Here is a 12,359-nt window from a genome sequence, read left to right as displayed (position 1 = left end):
CTGCATCCTCTGCTCTTGCCCTGTGGTGCAGGTATATCCCTACAGCTGCTGCATTTGGTGGATTGTGCATCGGTGCCCTTTCAGTATTGGCTGACTTCCTGGGTGCCATTGGCTCGGGCACTGGCATTCTGCTGGCAGTCACTATTATTTATCAGTACTTTGAAATATTTGTAAAAGAACAGGCTGAGGTTGGAGGAGTAGGTGCATTATTTTTCTAGATGTCCCAAATATTTCATGGTTTGTGTGGAAAGGGAAAGTATTTTGACAACATGCATCATTTAATCCAATAATGCTATTTTCTTTTGACTTGTTTTCAAGTGCTGCGTGGCCCATTGCTGCAGTGGGCACCGAGCAACGCCTGTGAGCAGCGTTAGTACCAGCTGCCTTAAGAATCAAGTTTACATTATCTTGTTTAAGTATTATCTAGTGTTGCCTGTGATGCTGGAAATCAGTTCATCTACCTTGCTGTCCAGACGCTGCAGTGAGATGCTCAAATGTATCAGTTTGGTGTCAGTAAACACTTTTTGCACACAGCATTCAGATGTTAAATTTATTTCCCTGTCCTTAAGAGGAGAAAAAAAAAAGATCTGAATTCAGATTGCCACGAGACAGAATGTACCTGGAGCTTGTATTTTATGTTGGTTTTTTATACTTTTTTAACTTGCATTTCCCCATCACTGAACTGGACACTCCTTCCTTTGCGCTGTCTCCACCCGGGCACCTCTCTCATAGCTCTAAGGGTGGACAATCAGATGTTTTACCAGAGACTGATACACATCTCACCCGGGAGCTGGTTCTGGGGTGGGTTTGCTGCATCACAAGGCCCGGGCTGTTGGGTTCCTGCCTTGCTGTGAGGGGGACAGTGTGGTGGCAGCTGCTGTCCCACCGCTAAGTCAGCCCCGTCGTTTCATTTCAACATGTACTCGTGCGAGCTGTGCCACTGAAACTTCACGTCCACTTTGCTTCTGTGAGTCTAAAGAACAAGGCCTGGTTCCTCAAGCAGTGTTCGGGGGAGGGAAAGGGGGAACGAGGAGTTCCTGCTGCAGATCTTTGTCGCGCTTTACGGCGGCAACGTACAACTGTAAACGTTAGACAATAAACTTATTTAATTAAGCTCTCTCCTGTGTCTCATCCGTGCAAGATGTGATTCAGCTGCAGGTTCTGATGGTTTCTAACATGCTTTGGTAGTGAGGGGGGGCTGGAAGGCTCCTTTTTTTCCTCTTCATCCTTGTTCTAGAATGTAATTCTGATCAGTTTTTAGCAGCTTTAATTAAAATCAGTTTTCCTCCCCTTCAAATCACTGAGCTTTTCTGCTTTGCTGTAACTAATTCCTTTTTCCCTTTGATTTCACGTTTTGATTCCTTCTGTCTTCTCTCATACTTAACTTGAAAGTAGCTTCATTGTTTGTTATGACAGGAAAAGTTTTCTGCTTCATTTCTAAGGCAGAAAAGTCTTCCTAATTATGCATGCTCACCCAGATTCATTTCAGAGCAAGACTTTGATAAGAGGATATGTTTATTACAGCTCTTATATCCTAACCTTTAAGCAACGGTGGAGCAGTCAGCTGTGCACAGATGCACTGAAGATTTACCCAGAAGTAATGGGAGGGAATGGGCAGCCTGGGGACACGTGTGTGTGTGTGTGGCATGTAGAGCTGCCAGGCACATAAGTTCATGCCTCAAACAGAACCCCCTGTCTGGGTCCTGCACGCTGTGACATTGTGTTGGTGCCAGAGTTGTGATTTTTGTAGCTAAACCAAGCAATATGCTTTTTCTGGATAGTTTAGTTAAAACTGGGACAAGGAAGCAACACCCTCAGGTCTGAAGCACAAAAGGAAGTTCCTGAAATGGCAGTTTCAAACACTGCAGCCAGAGTGTGTCCCCGTGTCCCTGTGCTGTCATGGAGGAATCACGGATGGTTGTTTCGCTGCTGGTGTGTGGGGACAAGAGATGAAGATAGGTGCTGTTCCTGCCCCCACCTCGAGTTAACAGGCGGTGGTACACCACCAACTACAGTCACTTCAGCATCTTCCTTACACTGCAGTGATGACACAGTGAGGGATGAGCCGCTCTGAAAATTAAACAGCATTTTTATTACCATTATTCAGTCAAGGCCTGACAGCCTGAGCAGTTGAAGGGACGCTTTTTGTTAGTTACTTAATTCCAGATAAAAATACCAGAATCATTCCTACAAATACTTCTGCTCTACAAGTAAAGCAAAGGACCTGTATTACAAGGAGAGTCAGACTTCGAGCCATCCGAACGAGCAGTTTCCAACTACATTTCTCACTTCATAAAAGGGACCTGAAGTGGTTTTTCTGACGCACGCTTGAGGGCCAGTGCGTAGGTGTAAACCCTGGCGTCCACTGCCAGGTGTTGTTCTGCTGCCAGTTCTGGAAAGCAAGAAAAATACAATCTGTGAGATTATTTAAACTCCTCCTCTACAGCAATGCAACTCCTTCACTACAACAAAGCATTACAGACATGGATTCTTCATGCTGCCACCTGATGCTCTCACTAGCTCTTCCCTGGCTGAGTCTCTCACAGCTTTTTAAGACAGAGTTTTCTTGGATGAGAAAGGACGTGAGGAGCTGTGAGGAGGGAAGCTCAGGCTTTCTCTGAGTGCATTTAACACGTCAGCAAGCTCTTACCATCAATTCTCTGCAGTAGGTCGTTCTTTGGAAGTGAAATAACTTCCACAAATTCTAGGAGAGAACAAAAAAGTGTTACACACCTTTAAATTCGCAAACAGTACAGGAAGTAACCTCAGTGTCCTGTTTCTTACAGTTTAGAAGGAGAAAACCAACTGACTTCATGCTCATCAGCATCCAAAAGCTGTTGAGCCTTCATATATTGCCAAAAGGCTGGTTAAATGGGGAAAGGCAGGGACTGGGGTCATTAAAAAACAGGTTTGGCAGAAAGAAACCGGGAAAAACAGTGTAGCTGACAGCCATGGAGGGTCAGAACCCTACTGAAGGGAGACCTTCTCCCTTCTAGAAATGGGAAATGTACTGAAGTGGATTCTTGTTTGGTTTATACAGGTACAGTAATGGACTATAGATGCATTTGAAGACCGAAACAGCACAAAGAGTTTGTTCTTGATGAGTATGTGTTGGCTTACTCCTCCCCTGTCCACCTGAATTCACTGTCTTTGCGGCTTCCTCTACACCTACTGTGGATTCAGTAATTTGTATGTCCTGAGATACTAGTGCTATAGGTGCAGTGCTTGAGAGAACTGATGCAGTAACACCCCATGTTTAGGACAAAGTCAGTCTCATGCATGTTTGATTAGGGCCAGGAGATAACCAAGCCCAAATAAAAACCAGTTTTAACTGACATGTTCTCAGTAAAACTTGCCATACGCAGCTCACTCTTGACCTTGCTGTCAGTGGGAGCAGTTACCCAACGTACCTCCATCATCTGCAAGGAAAGTAAGAAAAGGTAGCAAGTGAAGGGTTTTGACATACACAGAGCTTACAACTAAAAAGCATTCCGACAGCTGACTGTGAGTGACACTGGAGTTACTTCCAAGGTCAAGCCACAACTAAGAGGAATATCAAGGTTCACAAGTGCTTATGGCCCTCACTGAAGTGTGGCACCCAGATTTCTCGCTGTGGGTTTGCCAACATCTGACACTGAACATCGAGGCCTCCCCAGGGAGTTTAGCAAAGAAGCACAGGTCTGCCTCTCTAGACTGCAGGATATGATTTCAAGGATGTCCAGCACCTACATCAGCTGGGACAGATGTCCCCACAGTGGCAGGGACAGTTCTTTCAAAGCCATCCTTTTGTTACCCTCTTGAATTTTCAAACAAATGGTACAAAACTCACCCAGTTTTTGCTTAGGTCTCGTGTTCTCGGCCTCATCCCCGTTAATGGTGACACTCACAATGTGTGTGGTGCTGTTTGACAGACCTGGGTCCAAGCAGAGAGCTGCCAACAAGCACATGCAGAAGTTAAGTTGTCAAAAGCACAAGTCAGGCACCTTGACTTTTTACCAAAAGCTTTCATAGAAATGCATCTGATACAGTAGAAGAACATGTATTTGGCACATGTTCAGGCTGGAAGGGTTGTGAAAAGTTTGTCTTCACAGGTTTCTGTGCTCTCAGAGCTTTTACAGATCCCTTGTAAGACTTGTTTTCCACAGCTGGGTTTACTTGCCATCCCACAGGCTGCAGATTAAACTGTGAACTACAACTGTCTTATAGACTTCCTCAGTTGAGTCTAATCTGTCTCCATCTCAGTCCCCAGCGTGTTGTACCTGGTAATCAAGAGCCAAGTCTCAACTATTAATGACATTTACTTGAAACCCTAGGGAAGTTGCCTCACCTTTCTACCTTCTCAAGTTTTATTTGTGATCCTCATTTTGTCTTCATTTTGCTTTGGACTGGCAACAACCATGTTCCAAAGGATCTCTGGATTTACTCCAATTATTCTCTCCTTTCTGGCTGTAGAACCTGAGTGCTGTCGCCTCCCCCCACAGCAGCATGAGGTGACCTCCACTCAGGCTGCATCACGTAGCTATCATTTCATACCTAGGTTCACAAAAGCTGTTCACAGTAAGTCCAGCAATTTAGACCTTTCTACTAAAATGCCAAATCACAGCTTGAACAATTGGGTTTTGTGTCAAGGATCTTAATTAACAGCAAAGTTTTCCCCTATAGACATCAAACTGTCACTTCAGTCCTGCATGGTAAGAGGAATTCAGCTACTGACTCAGCAAGGACCAGCCACGGGATACTGCTCCCTGCTCATCTATGTAGGCTTTCCTGCACAGCTCTTTGTCTGTTAGAGTATTGCAGACATTTAGAGTACCCATAAAAGGCAGAATTAGCTTTGGGTGGGAAATAAAAGACAAAGCAAAGACCTGGAGTACATTCAACGACCTCCCCCTTGTACCCTGTTTCTTCCTCCAGCTCTCGCAATGCAGCACTTTCTGCAGTCTCATTTTCCTCAATGAGGCCTGTGGGATAAATAACACACAGGAACTATTAAAAGCAAGCACTTGACCACAACACCCATCCCAGATCAAATCCAGCCTTAGGGAGGAGGTGAAACGTCCTCACTACACTACTTTTACAGAGGGATAAAACTGAAGCATTAGGCAGGATTCCAGCTCCTGGATTCATCAGGCTGCTGCCCACGTCTTCAACTGACTGTCTGCAGAAGCTTTCCCAGGCTGATTATCTGCCACCTTCCCAGGAAACAGCATTAATATCCTCATGAGGGAAAGAAGCCAAATGCTTTGACTCTTAAGGAGTGGAGGAAAATGCAATATTCTGCCAGACTGCTGTGCAAAATGTCTCCAATCTGCTAAAATGAGCCCATTTTGTACCCTTCATCACCAAATATTCCTATTTGGGAATAGCACACTGAGCTACAGAGCTCACCACGGTTTTCCAGTTAGAGCTACTTTATTGAGATTGACACTCCAAGCACATCTAAACACACTTAACTGCCAGCTTTCTGTGACTCATCCTAATGCTCCAAGCACTTACCTGCAGGAAATTCCAAGCAATAGCCATTAATTGGGGGCCTGAACTGTTTCACGAGGACAATGCAGTCGTAGTGGAGGGTTCTCTGTAGTACCGCTATCACTGCGACACCTACGAATAGCCACGGAAGACACGAGTACATAGAATGAGAGCATAGCAGAAGGTACTTGGTGCTAGATCTGGAAAGGAACACAAGCACTGTTACTCTGAGAAGTAAACATTCAGATGCCTGCTCCAGAATCCTGAACTATGGATTTAACCTCATTCTATCAAGCATGGTGAGAGATAAAAGCCCAAAATGGGATCTTCAAACAGCAAACAAAAGCCACATGTACCAAGCAAGACTGATCCTCAGCCCACCAGTACCTACAGAAGTGCTCTCTTGCCTGCAGGCTGTTTGAGAGCCTACTCCCCTACACACTCCCTTCATGGCTAAATCATCTCCCAGAGAGAACTGCATTCCAAGCCCCTCACAGCAGACCCAATTCACCAGTCTGTGAGCTACTCTCTGCCAGGGCACCCAGGTCCTCTTTGAAATTGCTGCACTGTTCTAAAGTGAATAAAACGATCTTGGGAAAACACTCCTACCAGTAAGGTTCTGGCTCTTCAACACTGAAGTTTGCATTTCATTAGCTCAGGGGCATAGCAAACACTGCTGAGCTATTTGTTCCACATCTTCACTCATTCATAGAATCACAGAATGGTTTGTGTTGGAAGGGACCTTAAAGCTCATCCAGCTCCAACCCCCTGCCACAGGCAGGGACACCTTCCACTAGAGCAGGTTGCTCCAAGCCCCTGTGTCCAGCCTGGCCTTGAACACTGCCAGGGATGGGGCAGCCACAGCTTCTCTGGGCACCCTGTGCCAGCGCCTCAGCACCCTCGCAGGGAAGAGCTTCTTCCTTATATCTAACCTTAATCTCCCCTCTTCCAATTTAAAGCCATTCCCCCTTGTCCTGTCCCTACAAACCCTTGTAAAAATCCCCTCTCCAGATTTCTTGTCAGCCCCTTTAAGCACTGGAAGCTGCTCTAAGGTCTGTGAGTTTATCAGAAGATCTTTCACAGGTAAAAATGCAATCAAAAAGCACCAGTGTCTTACCATCAGCTGAGACCCCCTTTTTGTTGCTAGTACGCTTTACAGTTTCCCAAGTTCTGTTTAACACAGAGGAAAGAACAAATGAAGATATAAGTTGTCTTCTAGTCTTGATATTTTCATTTAGAAGCAAAATAGACCATCACACAGTGAGCCCCTACAAGCAAGCAGTCAGCCTTAGGCAGGCCCTGTCATATGCTGGCTCTGTAAAATGTCTGTAGTATAATTTTGTTCAGCCTATTTAAAGGAGGGAGAAAGAATATAGTTACTTAGGGATTGTTTAAGATCAGTAAAAATAAAGGAAAGATAGGAGTGATTGTCACAAAACAGGCAAGTCTTGTATAAGTGATCCTGGAAAAGTGCAAAAAATAAAGCAATTCCTACATAAACCATGCCAGATTTGTAACAAGACCGTGTGCATTTTATCTTTTATCCTGCTTTTACATAAGGTGTATATAGTGTAAATATATTTAGCTCAGTTACATGAGCATACAAGGAGCACACAGGCAGGGAAGACCAAAGCTTCTCTCCCAAATTAAGCAATGGGATGAGTAAAACCCTCAAATCCACAAGCAATAAAAATCCCTTCACAAACACTCCAATCTTGGCTACTTTTTAAAAGGCTTCTGTGCTGATCAATTGGGAGGCACTCGAGAAAGCCAGCAGCAGAGAATCTAACACATCGAGGGGAGGGAAGTAAAGCAACATTGTCACAGCTAGAAAAATACAGTAGAACTAAGGCACACAAAAGGATTGGACAGGAGTGATAATGTCATTTGTCAGTAGTACACAAGATTCAGCACCATAAGCAGGAGAAAAGGAGCCTCAGTGAAGAACCAAAAAAGTAATAGGACAGACTCTGGTCATCACAGTCTAGTTGCGTGGCTAGAACTTGCTTCTGCACAGTTGCAAGGCACTGGAAATGCCAAGTAAACCAACATGCCCAGAAGGATTGAGGAGCCCAGTTCAATCCCACATGCCAGCACTTCTGCTAGAGTAAGAGGTTATTTTTCTCTGAACAGTACAAACTCTAAAGGAATTGGAGAGTGAATAACTCTCATCTTGTGTTGAGTAACAGGTTTGGAATGCTCCTTTCTCCAGCCTGTGGCTAGGCCGGCCGTATGATTGGGAACAGTATAAGAATCTGAAATGCCAGAGAGGCAGTTACCTGGTTTTACCAAAGGGATCAGTGTAAGTTGTTTCTTCAAGCTTCAACCATTTTCTTTCTGCAATTACCTAAAATATAGAATTTTATTTGGTTAAATACATTATAAGATTAATCACAACATGGGAACTACAGGGAGAAACAACACAACTATTTTTGGATGCTTTTGAGGACAAAGTCTCACCAGTGGAATACCTGCAGGACCGTGCAACAACATTCCTGCAGCTAATCCAGAAAAAACACATTTACTCCAAGCTCTTGAATAGGAACAGAAGATAAGCCCAGTAAGTTTACGTGACTTTGTAAGCAAGTTTCAATGAATCCTCTGGGATTTTATGTACTGAAAAGTCCTTATCTTTATAGAAGGCATTTGCAAAGGTCATGTTTCAGATGAAAAAGGGTGACTGGTCTGCACAGACTTCAGCTACACTGGTGATCATGAGTGCCTACTTATCAGAGAGCATGGCCTGTACCTGAGCATGCAAGACTGAAATCCAAATTGTTCTGAAATGTTTCTTGCTGTGATTTCAGACTGTGGCCTTGTGGAACTGCTGTTTGCTGTAAGCAGTGATGCCCCTTCAGGATTTCTGAGCTGCTGATTGAGTGCTTGGCATTAATGTTATTACAAAGCGTCTTCTCTGAGCTAAGTGAGTTTATTTGCCCTGGGTATTAGCCCAGCAAATTACTTCTTTTAATGTAACTTGTATTTTAAGGTTTGCTGAAGGTATGGGCAGACAGGATGGTCTGCAGGATTTTGTATCAAGTTGGCCATAGGTCTGACTACAGAAACCAGAAGGAATTGGGAAGATGAACAAAGCACTTCCTATTGAGTGATGAATCGAATGAGACACATTGCTGACAGCAATGGAGCATATGTAAACAAGGGGAAACCTCATGAAATTCAACAAGGGCAAATGCAAGGTCCTGTACCAAGGTCAGGGCAATCCCAAGCACTCATACAGGCTGGGCAGAGAACAGACTGAGAGCAGCCCTGAGGAGGACTTGGGGGTGCTGGTTGATGAGAAGCTCAACATAACCAACAATGTGCACTTGCAGCCCTGAAAGCCAACCATGTCCTGGGCTGCATCCCAAGAAACGTGACCAGCAGGTCAAGGGAGGTGATTCTCTCCCTCTGCTCTGGTCTCATGAGACCTCTCCTGCAGTCCTGTGCCCAGCTCTGAGGCCCCCAAGATAAGAAGGATGTAAAGCTGATGGAGAGAGTCCAGGCGAGGCTCCAGCTGCTCTGAGGGCTGGAGCAGCTCTGCTCTGGAGCCAGGCTGAGAGAGCTGGGCTGGTTCAGCCTGGAGAAGAGAAGGCTCCTGAAGGGGAGACCTTAGAGCAGCTCCAGTGCCTAAAGGGGCTCCAGGAAACCTGGAGAGGGGCTTTCTGCAAGAACAAGTAGTGACGGGACAAGGGGGAATGGACGCAGGGGCTTGGAGCAACCTGCTCTAGTGGAAGGTGTCCCTGCCCGTGGCAGGGGGTTGGAACTGGCTGATCTCTAAGGTCCCTTCCAACCTAAACTGTTCTATGATTTGATGATTCTTTGAAATGAGGATCTGGGAAAAAAACCCACAACATAAAATTGTAGCAAAGGATGAAGTCTGAGAGGTCATTCACGTGGCTGGCAGACTGGAATGCTCTAGTGCAGGCTAGGAGCAAATAGGGCCTGTGTGGCCATGCAGATCTTGAACTTTAAAGTGAGAGATTCACCAACTAAAAAAAGAATGTAGAGAAACAAAATGTAGCCTATGATGCAGCTCTAATTAGGGTACACAAGCACAGTACAGCATCAGTTGTGGGCAGAAGGCAAACCAGAAGTGATACAAGTATCTAGGAATTTATAAGTGAGGTGGATGAACTCATGTAAGGTGTTCTTCAGAAGAACTATTTGACAGGCAGTTGAAGTAACAGTAGCACTCCCATGGTTGTAAACCTGCCACAGGTATTTTACATGTAGGAGTTCTGGCATTTCTGTTGGAAATATATTTCCATATAACAGGAATTGGAAAAGGAGAGCTATGTGTTCTCAAAAGGGCTTTCTAATGGCTTTGTGGTCACAAAACCATTAGCAGGAAAGGAGATTAAGTATATTGTGCTCATTACAGAGACAAGAAGTAATTCAGTTTGAAAGCATTTAGGTATATTTTAAGTAGCTTTGTATTCACTCCTACAGGACTGCAGGACTAGAGCACAGGAAGATCCAAAAGAAAAATAGATGAAAATCGTGTTCCAGTGGTTGTCCAAAGAGAGGAATATACTTCAGTGCAGTAAACACAGACAAATATTTTGTGTTCATGAATGTCTTTAAACACTGCAGAGAACACAGAGATGGAATATAGGTGGTCCCATATCACTGCAGCATTCAACAGAACTGGAGGATCATTCCCCCGTCACCAAGTTATTGCTAAGCAGAAAGGGGAAAATGGCTGAAATCATAATCACATCATTGTCCCCAGGAATCTTAAGATAAAAAGAAATCCCTGGTCTGTAAGAAATGAGACCTGTCCACGCTCCAAAAAGACAGAAGAAAAATAAAAAGTAGGTTACAAAAGAAACAACTTCAAACAAAATGTCTTGGTTTCAATCAGGTATTCCTAAGCACAGCTTTTAGCCTGTCACAGAGCTCCCAGAAACAGGAAGAATAAAACAAAATCAGCCCCACTTCGATGGAAGAAGATGTTCCAACATCATACCATGTAGCTACTGAAGAGTTACAGAACCACTTTTAATATAAGGGCCACTGGCAGAGGCATGGTTAATACTTTCCTGTATTAATTCCACAGATTGACTGAACAAACTAAACAGCAAGGAGAGGAACTAAGAGGCATTATGAAAAAAAGAGGATAAAATTAAAATGTTGCCTGCAAGAACACAGGTCTTAATAGAAAACCCCAAAAGCTTAAAAAACCTAAAGCCCTTATGCCTGAGAAATGTTCATATTAAACAACCACCCCAGGGGAAGAGCCATAAACAGATCCCAGCAACACAAGTCTTTTGTCACCTGAAAAGCTTTTTTACCTTGAAACCTAGAGAAATTACAAGACTGGGTGTTCATTCCAAGGAAGGAATGCTGGATAAAAGAAACTACATTCGTGTTACAGCAACAGTGTGATGCTGTTGCCACTTTAACATCGAAGGTTAACTTCTAAGAATTTACTCAAAGTAGAAGAGAAACAAATAGAGGCAGTTTAAATGAGGGTGCTTCTAATAAACACCCAGAATTACCTCCAAATTCCTTCTTTGGGACTTAATATCTTCTGATTCTGTGAAGATGTGAGCACAATATTATTTGAAGGCTCTTACTACCTCCTGACTAATGTCTTTAAACAGCAATTCTCTAAATTCAAACTTTTTCAGAAAGCATCAAAGAAGGTACAGTCCTAAATGTTAAGGAGCTCACTCTTAGTGGTTCATAATCTTGCAGGAATGGAAACCAAGGCTGAGCATCATGACCCACCGACTGTAATCTCTCAGAGGTATCAGCATTACTACTTAACTTTGCAAACAGCCTGGGCAGACAACACAAGAAACAGCTGCAAAGTCCCCCTCCCAAAGCAGCTTAAAATCATGCAACGCTGTAGATTCCTCTTTCCCCATTGATAAATATTGATTATTTCAATACAGAGAAATGCCACCCTCTTTGAAACTCTCTGCTCATCAGGAAGAAGTGTTTCATCTATTGAACGGGTTCTTACAAACACTCAGCATCTACAGCATTTCTTACTCTGCAGTCACCAAACTCTGATTAGTCTCAAATCGTTATTTAACAACAGAACATGTGCTAAAGCCAAGCATGTTGTACCTCTTCCTTAAGGACGAACTGTCTAGCAGTTTTTGGAACTTCTGTGGATGTCTCAGCTGCCATTTTCCGGAATGCCAGGCTTTTCCCCTCCTGAGCGAAGTCCAGGTTACTATGAAACAAAGTCAATATTTGCTTTCAGAGAAAAGTTAAAAGGTTCTGCATTCTAAATTAACAAATAAAACTTGCTGGAGAAAGTTAGGGACATGTGATGGCAAGTCAGTTCAGTTTTCAGCTCCACCTGATGGGTTCAGAGTCAAATAATTCAAAGGAGAAGCAGAATTTTGGGTCAGATCCCTGACTTACGTAGTTGTAAAAGTCCAATTGGCTGCCAAGTGGCTATGCTGGCTGAAGACACCCTGCTTAACTATTCAAAGGTCAGACACACACAGAGACAAAACTGATCCGTTTCAGTCAAATTGTTTCATCCTGATGTGGGTGAAGTGCTCTGTCAACACAGCACTACCACAACAGGCCTACGCACTCCACTGTTAAAGCGGAAAAAAAACCTTATATCAAGATCTTGGTGGTAAAATCTGTCTGCTGTTGAGAAAGAATCAGAACTAGAGCCTACCTCCACCTTCCATGCATCACAAACACCTAAATGACTCAATCCTTCCCCAAAAACAAGGTCAAAAAGTCACCTGTGTTGCAAGCCTAGGTGGCACATGGAGTTAGCGTGACCACAGCACGTCAGTCACGCTTACTGGGAATGATGTGGCTAACACTGTCCAAAAGGCAATTGACCACGTGCCCAAAGCAATGCTCTGCACCTGCAGCTCAGTACCTCAGCCTGCATCTTAATGCTCTGC

At 44.0% G+C, this 12,359-nt stretch overlaps 2 protein-coding genes across 2 annotated transcripts in view; one reads left to right on the top strand and one right to left on the bottom strand.

Moving 5' to 3' along the window:
• SEC61A2 (Sec61 alpha 2 subunit (S. cerevisiae)) overlaps positions 1-415 on the top strand; it is a gene marked incomplete at its 5' end in the record, with an annotated part of 2,707 nt that extends 2,292 nt beyond the window's left edge. The window contains one exon of the mRNA XM_010012919.1: positions 32-415. Within this exon, the coding sequence (XP_010011221.1) occupies positions 32-218 (187 nt within the window). The remainder of the gene's footprint in view (positions 1-31) is intronic.
• A 1,870-nt stretch (positions 416-2,285) lies between these two features.
• NUDT5 (nudix (nucleoside diphosphate linked moiety X)-type motif 5) lies at positions 2,286-11,744 on the bottom strand. The gene is made up of 9 exons (XM_010012918.1): positions 11,551-11,744; positions 7,752-7,819; positions 6,590-6,642; positions 5,497-5,604; positions 4,866-4,961; positions 3,830-3,931; positions 3,411-3,419; positions 2,651-2,704; positions 2,286-2,392 (listed from the first exon to the last, which is right to left on the bottom strand). Exons 1-9 carry the CDS (start codon positions 11,611-11,613, stop codon positions 2,286-2,288), a joined length of 660 nt encoding a protein of 219 aa, XP_010011220.1. The 5' UTR covers positions 11,614-11,744.
• Between the last annotated feature and the right edge of the window lie 615 nt (positions 11,745-12,359).

This window comes from Nestor notabilis, unplaced genomic scaffold (assembly GCF_000696875.1).
Source record: "Nestor notabilis isolate BGI_N333 unplaced genomic scaffold, ASM69687v1 scaffold10144, whole genome shotgun sequence".
NCBI classification, from domain to species: domain Eukaryota; kingdom Metazoa; phylum Chordata; class Aves; order Psittaciformes; family Psittacidae; genus Nestor; species Nestor notabilis.
This window is presented reverse-complemented; position numbering and strand designations above follow the sequence as displayed.

Excerpts from the sequence above, each read along its gene's own strand:
- NUDT5 (XM_010012918.1), bottom strand. The coding sequence starts at position 11,613 with ATGGCAGCTGAGACATCCACAGAAGTTCCAAAAACTGCTAGACAGTTC. Across the intron at positions 7,820-11,550 it reads AGTTCGTCCTTAAGGAAGAG|GTAATTGCAGAAAGAAAATG; the intron begins GTACAACATGCT and ends TCTATATTTTAG. Across the intron at positions 3,932-4,865 it reads GGTCGTTGAATGTACTCCAG|CTCTCTGCTTGGACCCAGGT; the intron begins GTCTTTGCTTTG and ends GCTTGTTGGCAG.